General features: G+C 39.7%; 1 protein-coding gene across 1 annotated transcript; it reads right to left on the minus strand.

Annotated features, from left to right (window-relative positions):
• Positions 1–11,023: 11,023 nt before the first annotated feature.
• LOC120044274 (protein YIPF6-like) lies at positions 11,024–18,482 on the minus strand. The gene is made up of 7 exons (XM_038988881.1): positions 18,401–18,482; positions 17,749–17,877; positions 13,262–13,340; positions 12,894–12,936; positions 12,650–12,775; positions 12,303–12,460; positions 11,024–12,034 (listed from the first exon to the last, which is right to left on the minus strand). Exons 1-7 carry the CDS (start codon positions 18,431–18,433, stop codon positions 11,913–11,915), a joined length of 690 nt encoding a protein of 229 aa, XP_038844809.1. The 5' UTR covers positions 18,434–18,482; the 3' UTR covers positions 11,024–11,912.

An 18,482-nucleotide genomic window follows, 5' to 3' on the forward strand; every position in this document is an offset into this window, starting at 1 on the left:
AATTAGACAAATTAAGTAAGACTTGAGAAATGTAGTAGACTGTGACATTTATTCAACAAAGAATCAACTATTCTGTGTAGTTCCAGCCTTATATTATGATCTTACCTTTTCAATGATGTCAGAACTTTTTAAAAGGAGCACTATTGGCTGCAAGTGGAAGCTTGTGAAAGGCTACATTTGAATCCCGTTGCTGCGGTAACTCTGGGCTAACACCTCCTTGAGAGCATGCTCACTGAATAAAAGCCAGCCTTCACTCCATTCCTACACCCACTCCCAACTGCCTGGAATGTCCGTTACTTTGGGAGTCACATGCTGAACAGACCACTACTATGAAACTGTAGCAAGTTATGAGAACTCTCCTATTTAAATGTTTCTTTCCGAACAATAGTATATAATTGCAACTATATACATATGTAGTTTATTAAAAAAATAAGTGAGGTGTGTCTTATTACAAGGAGTTAGAATGACTTCTTAAAAAGCAGAGGAACCCATTAAATACAAAATATATAGTAATAATATATGTCATTTAACAGTCGCTTTTATCCAAAGGGACTTACAGTCTTGCGGGCATGCATTTTTACGTATGGATGGTCCTAGGAATCGAACCCACAATCTTGGCGTTGCAAGCTACCAACTGAGCCATACATGACCAAAACACAGTTGGAGTATGATAAATACTTAAATCTACATTTAAAAACCGATTATCTTTATCACATTCATTCTTATCTTTACCGGTACACATTTCAAACAATGTACCAAAATATTTTACACTTTTTAAAAGTTTATTGTTCTTACTTTTGCTCTTCCAAACAATGAGCACAAACAGCTGAAAAAGGCCATGTTCAGGTGTCCTATGAAAGGTCCCAGGTCCTGTATCCGAGGTCACAGGGGGGCCAAAGGTGCTGGGTCCTGCATGGCTGTTCAGTGTCCACCACAGCCCAGCGCTGGAGTTGGAGCTGGAGCTGGAGCTGGAGCTGGAGCTGGGAGGCAGGATGTTGAGAAGCAGGCTGAGGGAAGTGGGCAGGGCTTGGGACAGTAAATCACAGCAGTAGCACAAGCCTGATCCAAAGGATGCTTTATGCATACCAATGGCTGAAGCACTGGACTATGGAAATGGAAAAAAGGCCACTCAAAAAACAGCATACAGTATAATGTAGCTCTGAAACCAATAGATGGCTGGATTCACTGTGGCTTAGGCGGGGCTCGGCATGCAGTATCTGTCTCTCTCTCTGTTGTTCAGGAGCGGAAGCACAGTGTATCAGAACTACTGAAGGGATTTCATGACAGTTCTAAGAAATTTAAGACCATAATCCTCCCAGCCCCCAGTAATGGAAAATACTAAATTTACGAATCTCAATGACGAGTGAACACATAAACAACTGTTGACTGATATAGAATGCACTGAAGTCCCAATGTGCGAAGGCCACGGAATGTCCTCTGGAACCATGCTATACCCACGCACCGTGTGATGCGTTACAACAGAACAATGGACAATATTGTTATATTTCTATGCCCCATCTCACATACAATACTGTGTGTTCAACTAACCAGGATAGCACACATATTTTGATTAATATTGTCATTCAGGCCTGTCATGATGAGAGCAAGCATGCCGATCAACATTGTGTCTTTGGCTTCCAAGTATCTGAATATTTTGTATTTTTATGGATTTCCAATATATTAAGTCAACAAAACTCAAAGACTGCATAATCTGGTGTTTTTATCCCCAACAATAGCATAAACGTGGTTACAATGTCATAGAGTCCTCAAAGAACCCTTGAATTGTATAGCACTATGTGACAACTGCTGAAGTAAGTGCTTTAAAAAATACATTTGATTGAATTTGAAATGACTAATGATTTGTGGCCTTCAATCAGATGTCTTTCACTCTTGACTACATGCAGAATATAGAACACACATGTATTGTTTGTGGCACTATCGTAAATGCATAGAGAAGCAAGCACCTTGCAGAATGACAAACATAATGCAGAATAAATGGCGAGCTGACAACAATGACAATAATGGATTTTTTCTATATTGTGGGGATGGCAACAATATAATCATTGTCATCTATGCGAAAACACTTGACCTGGTGGGGATTGCATGCCAGTCATAATTTGAAATTTTCAGGTCCTCTTGGAATTCATCACAGTGCCTTTTGGCAATGCATTTTTCTACACTACATGCATTCATTACATGTCTTTGTTTTCATTACAAACAATGTGTATGTGTGTTGCTTGCTATAAGAGACAGGCCTAATACAAAAGCTCATTGGTAATTGAACAGACCTGTACCAGTAAATGCACGTCCACTCAGAAAAAGAACAGTGTTGCTTGAGGGACATTTCTAGAACACTGTTTGTTGAAGATGTTATAACAGATTCATAAAGGGTGATGTGATAGACAGATACCATAGAAAAAGGTGTCTGCTAGGCTGGCAGTTAAGCCTGACCTCTCAACTCAGGGGAAGTGGCAATCTTACCGAAAATTCCAGGAAATTATGTCATGGCTTTATAAGCTTCTGAATGGCTAATTTATATAATTTGAGTCAATTGGAGGTGTACCTATGGATGTATTTCAAGGCCTACCTTCAAACGCAGTGCCTCTTTGCTTGACATCATGGGAAAATCAAAAGAAATCAGCCAAGACCTCAGAAAAAGAATTGTAGACCTCCACAAGTTTGGTTTATCCTTGGGAGCAATTCCCAAATGCCTGAAGGTACCACATTCATCTGTACAAACAATAGTAAGCAAGTATAAACACCATGGGACCATGTAGCCGTCATACAGCTCAGTAAGGAGACACATTCTGTCTCCTAGAGATGAACGTACTTTGATGTGAAAAGTGCAAATCAATCCCAGAACAGCAAAGGACCTTGTGAAGCTGCTGGAGGAAACAGGTACAAAAGTATCTATATCCACAGTAAAACGAGTCCTATTTTGGAGAAATGTCCTCTGGTCTGATGAAACAAAAATAGAACTGTTTGACAATAATGACCATCGTTATGTTTGTAGGAAAAAAGGGGGAGCCTTGCAAGCCGAAGAACACCATCCCAACCGTGAAGCACGGGGGTGGCAGCATCATGTTGTGTGGGTGCTTTGCTGCAGGAGGGACTGGTGCACTTCACAAAATAGATGGCTTCATGAGGAAAAATTATGTGGATATATTGATCTCAAGACATCAGTCAGAAAGTTAAAGCTTGGTTGCAAATGGGTCTTCCAAATGGACAATGACCCCAAGCATACTTCCAAAGTTGTGGTAAAATCGCTTAAGGACAACAAAGTCAAGGTATTGGAGTTGCCATCACAAAGCACTGACCTCAATCCCATAGAACATTTGTGGGCAGAACTGAAAAAGCGTGTGCGAGCAAGGAGGCCTACAAACCTGACTCAGTTACACCAGCTCTGTCAGGAGGAATGGGCCAAAATTCACCCAACTTATTGTGGGAAGCTTGTGTGAGGCTACCCGAAACATTTGATCCAAGTTAAACAATTTAAAGGCAATGCTACCAAATACTAATTGAGTGTATGTAAACTTCTGACCCGCTGGGAATGTGATGAATGAAATAAAAGCTGAAATAAATCATTCTCTCTACTAATTTTCTGACATTTCACATTCTTAAAATAAAGTGGTGATCCTAACTGACCTAAGACAGGGAATTTTTACTCTGATTAAATGTCAGGAATTGTGAAAAACTGAGTTTAAATGTATTTGGCTAAGGTGTATGTAAACTTCCGACTTCAACTGTAAGTATTCACACCCCTTTGTTATGACACTCCAAATTGAGCTCAGGTGCATCCAATTTCCTTTGATCATCCTTGAGATGTCACCACAACTTGATTGGAGTCAATTCAATTGTTTGAACATGATTTAGAAAGATACACACCTGTCTAAGGTCCCACAGTTGACAGTGCATGTCAGAGCAGAAACTATACCATGAAATCCAAGGAACTGTCTGTAGATCTCCAAGATAGAACTGTGATGAGGCATACAGTGCCTTCATAAATTATACATAACCCTTGACTTATGCTATATTTTGTTGTGTTCCAGTCTGAATTATAAATTGATTAAACACATAATACCACACGATGACAAAGTGAAAACATGCTTTTCGACATTTTAGCAACCTTATAGACAATTAAATACATAAATATCAAATTTACATAGGAATTCATACCCCAGAGTCAATACTTTGTAGAAGCACCTTTGGTAGTGATTACATCGGTGAGCCTTTCTGGGTTCAATGCCTTGCAAAAGTATTCATCCCCCTCTGGGTTTTCCTATTTTGTTGCATTATAATCTGTAATTTAAATAGATTTTTATTTGGATTTCATGTCATGGACATACACAAAATAGTCCAAATTGGTAAAGTGAAATGAAAAAAATGACTTGTTTTAAAAAAATAAAGAAAATGTCAAACGGTAAAGTGGTGCATGTATATGCATTCACCCCCTTTGAAATGAAGCCCCTAAATAATATCTGGTGCAACCAATTACTGTCAGTAGTCACATCATTAGTTAAATAAAGTCCACCTATGTGCAATCTAAGTGTCACATGATCTGTCACATTATCTCAGTGTATATACACCAGTTCCGAAAGGCCCCAGAGTCTGCAACACTAAGCAAGGGGCACCACCAAGCAAACAGCACCATGAAGACCAAGGAGAGCTCCAAACAGATCAGGTACAAAGTTGTGGAGAAGTACAGAACGCGGTTGGGTTATAAAAAAATATCAGAAACTTTGAACATCCCACAGAGCACCATAAAATCCATTATTAAAAAAATTGAAAGACTGTGGCACCACAACAAACCTGCTAAGAGAGGGCCGCCCACCAAAATTCACGGACCAGGCAAGGAGGGCATTAATCAGAGAGGCAACAAAGAGACCAAAGATAACCCTGAAGGAGCTACAAAGCTCCACAGCGGAGGTTGGAGTATCTGTCCAAAGGATCAGAAAAAGTACTAAAGTAAACAATAAGCAAACAAGTTTGGTGTTCGCCAAAAGGCATGTGTGAGACTCCCCAAACATATGGAAGAAGGTACTCTGGTCAGATGAGACTAAAATTGAGCTTTTCGGCCATCAAGGAAAACGCTATGTCTGGCGCAAACTCAACACCTCTCATCACCCTGAGAACACCATCCCAGTGAAGCAGAGTGGTGGCAGCATCATGCTGTGGGGATGTTTTTCATCGGCAGGGACTGGGAAACTGGTCAGAATTGAAGGATGGCACTAAATACAGGGAAATTCTTGAGCGAAACCTGTTTCAGTCATCCAGAGATTTGAGACTGGGACGGAGGTTCACCTTCCAGCAGGACAATGACCCTAACCATACTGCTAAAGCAACACTTGAGTGGATTAAGGGGAAACATGTATATGTCTTGGAATGGCCTAGTCAAAGCCCAGACCTCAATCCAATTGAGAATCTGTGGTATGACTTAAAGATTGTTGTACACCAGCGGTACCCATCCAACTTGAAGGAGCTGGAGCAGTTTTGCCTTGAAGTATGGGCAAAAATACCAGTGGCTAGATGTGCCAACCTTATAGAGACATACCCCCTAGAGACTTGCAGCTGAAATTGCTGCAAAAGGTGGCTCTACAAAGTATAGACTTTGGGGGGGTGAATAGTTATGCACGCTTAAGTTTTCAGTTTTTTTAACTTAATTGTTGTTTGTTTCACAAGAAAAAATATTTAGCATCTTCAAAGTGGTAGGTATGTGGTATAAATCAAATTATACAAACCCCTAAAAAGTATATTTTAATTGCAGGTTGTAAGGCAACAAAATAGGAAAAATGCCAAAGAGTGTGAATACTTTCGTAAGCCACTGTAAGTCTCGAAGACCTTTCCATACCTGGATTGCGCAATATTTGCCCATTATTCTTTTCAAAATTCTTTAAGCTCTGTCAGATTGGTTGGTGATCATTGCTAGACAACCATTTTCAGGTCTTACCCTAGATTTACATTTTTGTTGTTGAATCTGTGTTTGATATTCACTGCTTGACTGGTACAAACATTATTGGGCACAGACAACAGCACAAAGGGCCAGAAGGTAGAGACAACAATATATCACGCAAAGCAGCCACAACTGTCAGTAACACTGTTCATGATTGAGTCGTTGAATGAAGAGATTGAGATAAAACTGTCCAGTTTGAGTGTTTGTTGCAGCTCGTTCCAGTCACTAGCTGCAGCGAACTGAAAATACGAGCGACCCAGGGATGTGTGTGCTTTGGGGACCTTTAACAGAATGTGACTAGCAGAACGGGTGTTGTATGTGGAGGATGAGGGCTGCAGTAAATATCTCAGATAGGGGGGAGTGAGGCCTAAGAGGAGAGGAGTATAGAGGAGAGGAGTATAGAGTGCAGTGATGTGTCCTATAAGGAGCATTGGTGGCAAATCTGATGGCCGAATGGTAAAGAATATCTAGCCGCTCGAGAGCACCCTTACCAGCCAATCTATAAATTACGTTTCCGTAATCTAGCATGGGTAGGATGGTCATCTGAATCAGGGTTAGTTTGGCAACTGGGATGAAAGAGGAGCGATTACAATAGAGGAAACCAAGTCTAGATTTAACTTTAACCTGCAGCTTTGATATGTGCTGAGAGAAGGACTGACAGTGTACCGTCTAGCCATACTCCCAAGTACTAGTATGAGGTGACTACCTTAAGCTCTAAACCCTCAGAGGTAATAATCACACCTGTGGGGAGAGGGGCATTCTTTTTACCAAACCACATGACCTTTGTTTTGGAGGTGTTCAGAACAAGGTTAATGGCTGAGAAAGATTATTGGACACTAATAGTAGAGTGTTTAACACAAAATCCGGGGAGGGGCCAGACTGTACTGCCTGAGCTATGTTGTTGATGTAAATTGAGAAGAGCGTGGGGCCTAGGGTCGAGCCTTGGGGTACTCCCTTGGTGACAGGCAGTGGCTGAGACAGCAGATGTTCTGCCTTTACACACTGCACTCTTTGAGAGAGGTAGTTAGCAAACCAGGCCAAAGACCCCTGAGACATAATACTCCTTAGCCGGCGCACAAGAATGGAATGGTCTACCGTATCAAAAGCTTTGGCCAAGTCAATAAAAATAGCAGCACAACATTGCTTAGAATCAAGGACAATGGTGACATCATTGAGGACCTTTAAGGTTGCAGTGACACATCCATAACCTGAGCAGAAACCAGATTGCATACCAAAGAGAATACTATTGACATGAAGAAAGCCAGTCAGTTGATTATTGACAAATTCTTCCAACACTTTTGATGAACAGGGCACTATATAAATAGGCCTATAACAGTTAGGATCAGCTTGATCTCCCCTTTTAAATAAAGGACACACCATGGCTGCCTTCCAAGCAATGGGATCCTCCCCAGAGAAGAGAGCCAGGTTAAAAATGATAGGGGCAGCAACCTTAATGAAGGAAGGGTCTATACCAGGCCTGGGCAAAGGCCGGCCCAGGGGCCGTATGAGGCCTGTGACCTGATTCAATACGGCCCGCGGAATCATTCTCATATCACATAAAGAATTTGCAATAGTAAAGTTTTGAAAAACGTATTTGTTATTCAAATGAAAAGCCCAATGAATACTCGCCTTTGTGTAATGATTCAACTCCCACCGCTTGTGGAACATTTATTTTGAAGGCACGTATAAATAACAACTGCACGAGGACAGAGTGACTGACAGGCTGACACACGTCACAGTTACAAATAGTAGATAGCTAGAAATCGTGCAAAAATGAGTTTTTCAAAGATTTCAAAGAAAAGGAAAGTAGACAATGAATGTAGGGTGTTCCAGCAAGAGTGGACATCGAAATAATTATTTATTGAGGTATCAGGGAAAGCTGTGTGCTTAGTGTGCAAAGAGAGCATCGCTGTCTTAAAGACTACAACTTCTCCTGACTATTCAAATCAAATCACATTTATTTATATAGCCCTTCGTACATCAGCTGATATCTCAAAGTGCTGTACAGAAACCCAGCCTAAAACCCCAAACAGCAAGCAATGCAGGTGTAGAAGCACGGTGGCTAGGAAAAACTCCCATGAAAGGCCAAAACCTAGGAAGAAACCTAGAGAGGAACCAGGCTATGAGGGGTGGCCAGTCCTCTTCTGGCTGTGCCGGGTGGAGGTTATAACAGAACATGGTCAAGATGAATTCCAGATGAAGCATAGGAAAATGTCTTCTGAGGAGAGGGCAAGTGCATCGAAAGAGTTGCTTTTTCAGTTGCAAAAGCAGCAAGGACTTCAGCAACTGCATTCAGCAAACGACAGAATTGAGAGAGCTAGCTATGTACTGTCCCACAAAATTGCTAAACATAGCAAGCCATTCGCTGAGGGCGAATTCATTAAAGAATGTTTAATTGACTCTACAGCAATAATTTGTCCCGACAAGAAAGAGCTGTTTGAAAATGTTTCCCTGTCAAGACGAACAGTGACACGGCGTGTTGAGGACATCGCAGAGAATATGGAACAACAGTTGAAAGGTAAAGGATTTCATCTATTTCTCCTTGGCCCTGGATGAGAGCAGTGATGCACATGACACGGCGCAGTTGTTGATATTCTTACGAGGCATAACCCCAGACTTTTAAATTACAGAGGAGCTTGCTTCAGTGCAGTCAATGAAGAACACAAACACAGGGAAAGGTTTATTGGAGGAGGTTAATAAGTTTTGAAAAGTTATCCAGTCTGACCACTGGCACTGGGTGCCCAAACTTGACAGGAAAGAACGTTGGCCTTTTGAAAAGGATACAAGATCAAGTAGCTGAACTCAACCCAGATCAGAAAATGATTTTCCTGCATTGCATTTTTCATCAGGTGTTCGTTCTGTAAATGTGTTCTGAAAATGAACCATGTTGTGGATACAGTCACTAAAGTGGTAAACTTCATAAGAGCAAAATCTTTAAACCACAGGCAGTTTGTCTCCCTGTTGGAAGAGACAGTCGGGTCATGCAGATCTCCCCTACCACACAAACATGAGATGGCTGAGTTTTGGGAAGGTGCTTAAAAGGGTGTGGGACCTGAAGTTGGAGATTGCTGAGGTTTTGCAAATGAAAGGAAAATATGTGGATTTCCCTCAACTGCAAGATAAATGGTTGGCTGATTTTTCCTTCACCGTGGGCATCCTGGCCCTCATGAATGAACTGAATTCCAAACTGCAAGGGAAGGGCCTTTTTGCACATCAGATATACAGCCTTGTCAAAGCCTTCAAGGGAAATGTACTACTCCTGTCCCGCCAAGTAGAAGCCAACAATCTCACCCACCTTCCGACACCACTAGTATGTTCCCTATCAGATGACCAGCGGGAGAAGTATACATTGCTGCTGCGAGAATTGAACGGTGAGTTTTCTCATCGTTTTGAGGATTTCAAAGTGTTGGAAAATGGCATGGTGTTGGTTTCCTCTCATTTCATCTTCAATGTGGATAACGCCACCACTGACCTGCAACTTGAGCTTATCGATCTTCAGTCTGACGAGGTGATTGGAGAACTATTCAAAACAATGTCACTTATGAGGTTCTATGCATCTCTCGATGAACAAAACTTTCCAAAGATTAGTAGTCATGCTCAGAAGATGTTTGTAGTGTTTGGGTCAACCTATGTATGTGAACATACATTTTCAGTGATGAAATATAACAAGTCAAGGCACAGATCTTATTTTACTGTCTCTCACCTCTCAGCAATCATGCGCATAGCGACGTTAGAAACTGACTTCACTGCTCTATTCAATACCCATCAGAGACTTCACTCCTCACACTGATTGAGTAGTTTAAATGTAATGTTGAGCTCTCTCTCTTTCTTGTGTTTTTGTGCATAGCCATTAACAAGAGTTCTGTCTGTGGTGCTGAATGCACAGCATACTTTTGCCTCCGTGTAGTTCACTGCATGTTTAATAATGAAAATACCTACCAAGAGGGGAACATGGATGTGGTTTATTTCTGTGCATGTTAAAAAAGTTAAATAAGTTGCATATCTGGATGTGATTTACAGTAGATAGATCTGTCAACACAGTCATACACATGATGTATAATCCTGTAATATGATTCTGGCTCGCGATGGCAAAAAAGATATTCTAATATGGACCTCCATGAAAAATAATTGCCCAGGCCTGGTCTAAACCATCTGATCCAGATGTTTTTTGGGAGTCAAGTTTAAGGAGCTCCTTTAGCACCTCGGACTCAGTGACTGCCTGCAGGGAAAAACTCTGTAGCGGGGCAGGGGGAAAAGAGGGAGGAGCATCGGGGCTTGTCGCATTAGAAGGGGTGTGTGATGAGGAAATGTTAGACGGGCAAGGAGGCATGGCTGAGTCAAATAGGAATCCTGACTTAATGAAGTGATTAGAGCTCAGCCATGTGCTTCTTGTCAGTAACAACCATATCATCAACATTAAGGGACATGGGCAGCTGTGGGGAGGGACTACTCACCGTAATTCAGCACCATGTAGCCTAAGTAGCTTCACAAAAACGATTAATTTGAAAGGAAATGGATGCATTTACTTCCCGTTAGTTATTATAGGTTTACAGTGTTATATGAAAGTACAAACATCATGGAAACAGACACATTTGCATTGCTTGGAGTTTTGAAAGTGCTATGATTTTCAGAAGAAAAAATCTCTAGAGGGGCTTTATTTACACAGAATACAAACTTAAGAGGTTTCAGGGCAGGTATTTGGGGAGGTTATACTCCCAATAAATAATTTCTCTTCACACACAGGCCTTGAGTCAACAGTCAGGAGCTACACATATGCTGGCAAACTTACCCATAACAATCAGAGGCTTCTGACAGGCTATCAAACTAATCAAAATATACTTTTCAGTTTAACTGCTGCTGGTGTAGTCCAGAGTTCTTGCATAAAATGTGAGCTATATCGCTAGTGACAGAAGAAATTTGTATACCAAGTGTACCAAGTATACCAACCTTATTCCACCATCATTCCCCCTTTAGCTTCTATCAATGTCTTTAAGACAGGAATCCCTGATTTTGTACCGTATTACAAAATTGAAATAAAAACACAATTATAGAAACAAATAGAAATGAGTCAGGTTTTGGAGGGTGCCATTGTTTTTTTTCACAGCATTTCTGTTTTAATAGAATGACATTCAAATATTGAAAGAGAACTGGAAATGTATAGATATATTTTAACATAACTTTGTGAAAGTAAAAATGTGAAAATGTAAACTACAGCCACCTACAACCACCACTTTTTAGGTTGCTCATATCAAAATCAAGCAACACTGCCACTTACTATCCGTGGATAATCAAATCCTACCTTCTGAATAAGATAATACTACTTGAAAATGTTTTACTTATTCCTAAATAAAACAGAAACCTGTTTCCAAGCAATGTTTGAGTGATAGGACATATGCAGTAGGATATAGTGAGGCAGTGTACTGTATACATACTGGCATCACATATTCATAAGTAAATGGCAATAGACCATGACACATACAATATAGATCGCATGGTCCCCATTATTCCTGCTAGTCTACATGTTATTATGAATTATTAACATTACAGTGGGGAATGTGCTTAGTGTAGGAACCTTAGTTGGTATTGTAAGATCATTTTCAAGGCAGGAAAAAATTTAGATAAGTAATCTCTTCATGTGAGACACAGAGAGCTTGTTTAATCAAGCAGATAGGCTTTTCTGACATCCTTATAGGGACTCACTTTGACTTTTTTGTCCATTGTACTCTGTATTTCTTAGCTATGCTTAGCAATAATAGAGCCACAAAAAAGAGAAAAAGGCTAAGCATTGTGCACTATGGTTAATATCTCACCATTTTCCTTGTTGCTCCAAAGAAACATACAATGTTTTCCATCAAAAGTACTCCCAACACTCCACTCAGCTTTCACAAATGACATGGTGTTGATTTGTATCCTTCTATTCCAAAAGGATTGGGATAAGTTCAGTTTAGAGATAAGTCCACTGTTACGCAGATGGTGAGAATGTGAGAATCATCCATCCAATGACGAAGTAAAAAAGGAAGACAGGATACACCACCAAAGCTTTGCGATTGGGAGGCTGGCAATCTGCTAAGAAAGCTGTAGAGGCTGGGAGGAAATCATATACATACATACACTCATGAGTTATCAGTGACTTGTTTTATGATAAGATTAGACAGTAATAATATATTCAAATGTAGTACTAATGTTATGAGGAACATTAGAAGGTGAATCTTTATACAACAGCTCCACCTACTGGATGTCAGTATGACTGCAAACAGTCAATGTGTTTGTAGAGGTGTGTTTGCACCAATAAATATAGCCAACTAAATTTAAACAAATATAATTGTCTCCTTATGAAAAGGACCTTCCTTACCAAACGTGGACCAACTGAATGATGCTGTGACCACAATTAGTCGGACGATAAAGCTGAACACCCAAGACCCACCTAGCAGCACTAGCCTACAGACAACCATTGCCACGGTCAGAGGCATGATGCAGTAGCCTAGCACACACAGGCTCTGGAAAAAAGATCTAGAGAGGGAGGGAAAACAGGCATTTTTAAACAAGGTTTCAATGAATAAATTAAATTAAGGAACTAATCATATTACAGTATTTGCATGTTAAAATGCTCTCATGTCAATTTTTAATACTGGAATAATTTCACTATAATGATTGGAAGCCAGCTATAAAGTTGGGCAGTTGGAAATGACAGACACGTACATGGTGCCTCCCAACAGCTTCGAGTTCAGTGTAATGATGACAGATCCAAACCAGATGATCACAAACACCTCTGCAAACTGGGGCCCTCCGTCATCCTTACTGTCAACTGAACCCCCCTGCAGCATCCTAAAAAAACAGGAAGGAAACATTATCAATCCATAGCTCATCCTTCTGTAGTCATCCTTCATTCTCAAAGAGTGTTAGCAGTTATATTCTGCTACTACATTGAAACGTGAATACTCACAGAGCCAGTGTCACGCAGAGCAATAACGGTCCCCACAAGTCCCCTGGAAAAGAAGACGAAGTAAACACAATATTCCTACTAAAACATCAAACACATTTAGCATTGTCACATTTCCCTAGGTAGTATTGGAGAGAGCTAAAATAATATTAAAACACCTGGCACATTTTGTTTGACACATTTTCCTAGGTACTACTACAAATGTCATTTAATATAATGTTTTTCATATCATTATACTGTTATCCTTGTACACATTGGTTAAATATATTACCAAGTTAGATACAGCTATGTCACATCATATAACACCACTTGTTCATTGTGTTGGAATAGTTTAAAAGATGAATTCATCTTTCAAAATACACAGTACTCACAGTCTCTCAGTAGCGCTGAACTCTTCTTGGGATACATCACATGAACAAACTTCTTCCCCACTGCTTTCAGATCTCGCAACTGTAAATGAGGCATGAGGGAGATTTTAGAAGAGATTTTAAAATGCCATGTATCAGGGAAGGGCCAAATTAAAGGTGTCATTAAATGCATACATTTTTATATCACTATCAAATAATTTCCGGGTAAAAAGTACCTTACTGTAATAGATTTCAAATAGGCAAAAATAGCTTTTTAGCAAAAAACTATTTCTCAAGCAAGAATAAGAGTGGTCTGAGTGGGAGGGGAAAACTGAAAACTAGCCGTTATTGGCAGAGAGGTTTGGAACTCTCTTTGTTATTGGTCTATTATACACCAGATGGGTCTAATCCTGAATGCTGATTGGTTAAAAGTGCATTCCAGCTGGTGTCTATTCCACAAGTTACCACCAGCTAAATCTGATGTTAAAATGCTGATTTACTCTGTTCCATCTGACAGCACAATCCACTGTCTCATCAGCCCAGCCAGGCACTTAATAAACTTGATCTCCACTATAAAAAACATCTAGACATTATCTCAGGTTTTGTAGACTAACATCTTGTTTTCAACAGCAGAGATTTGTATAAATCTTGCAGTCTGTCTCTCTGACATTTCAACATTGTTTCAATATTCAAATTCCATTTCCTGCTGTCCCATAGTAATGAACATGTCGGGAGTAGAAATCATGCATCAGCTGGCATCATTTTATGGATATATACAGAGAAATGTCAATTGAAAAAAGGTAAAAAGAAACAAAGTGCAGCTAGTTTGCAGTCTTTCCAGCTTCATTTTGAAGTGATTGTGTTAGCTGTGTTGTTGGCTAGCTCCACTAAACAACAGTGTCCTGATGAGAGAGCACAATTTCTATGTCAGGTGAAATCACACCTCATTAGCTCATTGTTATGGATGTATCCAAATAAATGTTACTAGAAAACAGCTTAAACAAATGCAAATGCAGCTGTTATTCTTCATGCACTTTTTGAAGTGACTGTTTGCTAGCCGTAGTTGGCTAGCTAGCAAGCATGGGATAAGAATGTTGCCAGCCAGTATGACAATGGAACATTTAGAAAGAATGACTGGGTCACGTCCATAGATACAGAACAAAAACAATGAACAACTGGGCCGCGTCTCTGACAACCGAACTGATAGAACGAATGTCCAGCCGGCTTGGGTAGCAACCCTAGATTTGTGTCGGGACAATATCTTGTGGAAGGATGAAATAGTATGAATAGTTTTGAAAAGAAAATATGTCAATCATTATTTGAATACGTTGGTAACCCGTTGTATAAAAGTGATAATGCTCTCTTAGCTGGTGTTTGGAGGAAATATTATCACGGTTTGCCAAACACCATATTGTCGGGCATTATCACTTAATTATAAAACAGGTTGTTCAAATCCTGGATGCTGATTGGTTGATAGCAGGGAGTTATTCGCGATAATTCCCGCAAGATGCCTAAATTAAAATTCAAGTAACAATGGGCATCCACTGTCCCGCAGCCCAACCAGGCATTCATAAACTTAATCTCCCCTGAAAAAAAAAAAAAAAAAGAGTCAAGACATTATTTCCGCATGCTTCTTGCCTAGCATTTGGTTTGGTACAGCGGAGGTTAATGGCTGTGTGCCCATCTGACCTGTGCAACATGTTGCAGTTTATTTTTGCCGTCTCCACCGTGCCATGTATGACTGTGACGAGACTGGCAGCTTCTCTGAGACAAGATAATTAATTTATCGGGATCATTATAATGGATATATCCAAAGAAAATGCACAGATTATTTCAGTTGCTTGATGTGATTGTGTGTAGTTGGCTAGCTAGCTAGCAAAGGAGGAGTAACATAATTTGCCTAGCTAGCCTTCATAACTAACGTTAATGTTATATTATTGACTTGACAATCTGCTGGTTTTTGCTTATCTATACATTATTTAACAAATCATTATTTGATGAAGTTCTTGTTGCCCATTTATACAATATTTATTAAAACATTATTTATTGAAGTTCTTGTCTCTCATCATCATTGAACCTATGCTAGCTAGCTAGCTAGCTACATGCCAATGATTTGTTTAGCATAGCATCATGGGATGAATAGAATGAACGACTGGGTCAAAACTAGAGGTCGACCGATTAATCGGAATTGCCGATTAATTAGGGCCGATTTCAAGTTTTCATAACAATCGGAAATTGGTAATTTTGGACGCCAATTTTGCAGAATTTTGTAAAAAAAAATATATATATATATATATTTTTACACCTTTATTTAACTAGGCAAGTCAGTTAAGAACACATTCTTATTTTCAATGACGGCCTATTAACTGCCTTGTTCAGGGGCAGAACGACAGATTTTTACCTTGTCAGCTCAATCTTGCAACCTTACGATTAACTAGTCCAACGCTCTAACCACCTGCCTCACGAGGAGCCCGCCTGTTACGCGAATGCAGTAAGAAGCCAAGGTAAGTTGCTTGCTAGCATTAAACTTATCTTATAAAAAACAATCAATCAATCATAATCACTAGTTATAACTACACATGGTTGATGATATTACTAGTTTATCTAGCGTGTCCTGCTTTGCATATAATCGATGCAGTGCGCATTCGCGAAAAAGGACTGTCGTTGCTCCAACGTGTACCTAACCATAAACATCAATGCCTTTCTTAAAATCAATACACAGAAGTATATATTTTTAAACCTGCATATTTAGCTAAAAGAAATCCAGGTTAGCAGGCAATATTAACCAGGTGAAATTGTGTCACTTCTCTTGCGTTCATTACACGCAGAGTCAGAGTATATACAACAGTTTGGGCCGCCTGGCTCATTGCAAACTAATTTGCCAGAATTTTACGTAATTATGACATAACATTGAAGGTTGTGCAATGTAACAGGAATATAGACTTATGGATGCCACCCGTTAGATAAAATACAGAACGGTTCCGTATTTCACTGAAAGAATAAACGTTTTGTTTTCGAGATGATAGTTTCCGGATTCGACCATATTAATGACTTAAGGCTTGTATTTCTGTGTGTTATTATGTTATAATTAAGTCTATGATTTGATAGAGCAGTCTGACTGAGCGATGGTAGGCACCAGCAGGCTCGTAAGCATTCATTCAAACAGCACTTTTGTGCGTTTTGCCAGCAGCTCTTCGCAATGCTACAAGCATTGCGCTGTTTATGACTTCAAGCCTATCAACTCCCGAGATTAGGCTGGTGTAACCGATGTGAAATGGCTAACTAGTTAGCGGGGTGCACGCTAATAGCGTTTCAAACGTCACTCGCTCTGAGACTTGGAGTAGTTGTTCCCCTTGCTCTGCATGGGTAACGCTGCTTCGAGGGTGGCTGTTGTCGATGTGTTCCTGGTTTGAGCCCAGGTAGCGGCGAGGAGAGGGATGGAAGCTATACTGTTACACTAGCAATACTAAAGCGCCTATAAGCACATCCAATAGTCAAAGGTATATGAAATACAAATCGTATAGAGAGAAATAGTCCTATAATTCCTATAATAACTACAACCTAAAACTTCTTACCTCTCATGTTAAAAGGAACCACCAGCTTTCATATGTTCTCATGTTCTGAGCAAGGAACTTAAACGTTAGCTTTCTTACATGGCACATATTGCACTTTTACTTTCTTCTCCAACACTTTGTTTTTGCATTATTTAAACCAAATTGAACATGTTTCATTATTTATTTGAAGTTGATGATGTATTAAAGCTATTGATGTATTATATTAAGTTAAAATAAGTGTTCATTCAGTATTGTTGTTATTGTCATTATTACAAATAAAAAATATTAAAAAAATTGTCCGATTAATCGGTATCGGCTTTTTTGGTCCTCCAATAATCGGTATCGGCATTGAAAAATCATAATCGGTCGACCTCTAGTCAAAACATCCCAAAATAATTCATGACCAGCCTGTTTGGTTAGCAACTTCACAACTAACAACTGGCCTTTGCCCCCGACTATATCGTCTGGTGGAAGGATAAAATCAAACTAATCACATTTTATTTAATTTTATTTCACCTTTGTTTAACCAGGTAGGCTAGTTGAGAACAAGTTCTCATTTACAACTGCGACCTGGCCAAGATAAAGCATAACAGTGCGACACAAACAACAACACATGGAATAAACAAAAGTCAATAATACAATAGAAAAAGTCTATATACAATGTGTGCAAATGAGGTAGGATAAGAGAGGTAAGGCAATAAATAGGCCATAGTGGCGAAATAATTACAAGCCGAAACTCCCATCCATGCAAACCTGCTGATTAGAAGGTCCTGTGTAGATTGTATTTTCAACCAGCAACTATCAGGCAATAACACTGATATAAATCTTTCACACTTTTACAGTGTTAGTTTCATCAGCTGTTGTACAATTTGATATAAAACACAGGGGGGAAATCACATTTTTGACTGCACTAGGCCTTTAAGGATTCAAGTATGTACACAAAGAGGGAAATCTTACTATGGTGTCTTTGACAGGTTCATCCAGTGTGGAGTATTCTTTGTCCTGACTCGGTGTTCCAACAGGGACATTGATCTCCCCCTCAACAGGAATGTCCCCTGAAATGGACACATCTGACAGACCTGCAAACTGGAAATAAGAAACATAGGTACAAATAAATTAGACATTTGGCTCTCAATAATGATAACCGATTATTCTATTTCAGCTTAGCTATAAATTTAGTTTCTTCATGATAATTCAATGCGGTCTTATTACAATATTTGGTTTGGGTGCTGCTGTTGGCACATGCATGGTGGAGAGCTAGCTTGGCTAAACAGACAGATAATACAGTAACGTTAGATAGCTACTGTTCTCCCTCTTACTTCGTTCAGCAACGAGCCATTGTTTACATGGCTCGTTAAAAAACTAATCAATTCTCTCTCTAGGTTTTGGAAGCCATTGAGAACTTTTGCATGTATGGTGACTTTACTGAACATACAACAATGTTACTGCAAGCGTTTTCCTTGTGTAGTGCTAGCTAACTTCAACACCAATGTTGACATTCCCTCATCTGTATTTAATATTAACACCACGCCTATAAAAACATTAATGTATACTATGTAAATGTTGTATATATGAACACGAATAGTTACATTATGTGCTTTCTTCTTACCATAAGTTTACTTGTCTCCTCCACTTCCGCCATTTTCTCTGTCCACACGGATATGAAACGTCATCCAAATGTTTTGACCAGG

Source organism: Salvelinus namaycush, chromosome 3 (assembly GCF_016432855.1).
Source record: "Salvelinus namaycush isolate Seneca chromosome 3, SaNama_1.0, whole genome shotgun sequence".
NCBI classification, from domain to species: domain Eukaryota; kingdom Metazoa; phylum Chordata; class Actinopteri; order Salmoniformes; family Salmonidae; genus Salvelinus; species Salvelinus namaycush.

Excerpts from the sequence above, each read along its gene's own strand:
- LOC120044274 (XM_038988881.1), bottom strand. The coding sequence starts at position 18,433 with ATGGCGGAAGTGGAGGAGACAAGTAAACTTATG. Across the intron at positions 13,341-17,748 it reads AACCTGTCAAAGACACCATA|TTGCGAGATCTGAAAGCAGT; the intron begins GTAAGATTTCCC and ends CCTCATTTACAG. Across the intron at positions 12,461-12,649 it reads AAGCTGTTGGGAGGCACCAT|ATCTTTTTTCCAGAGCCTGT; the intron begins GTACGTGTCTGT and ends CTCCCTCTCTAG.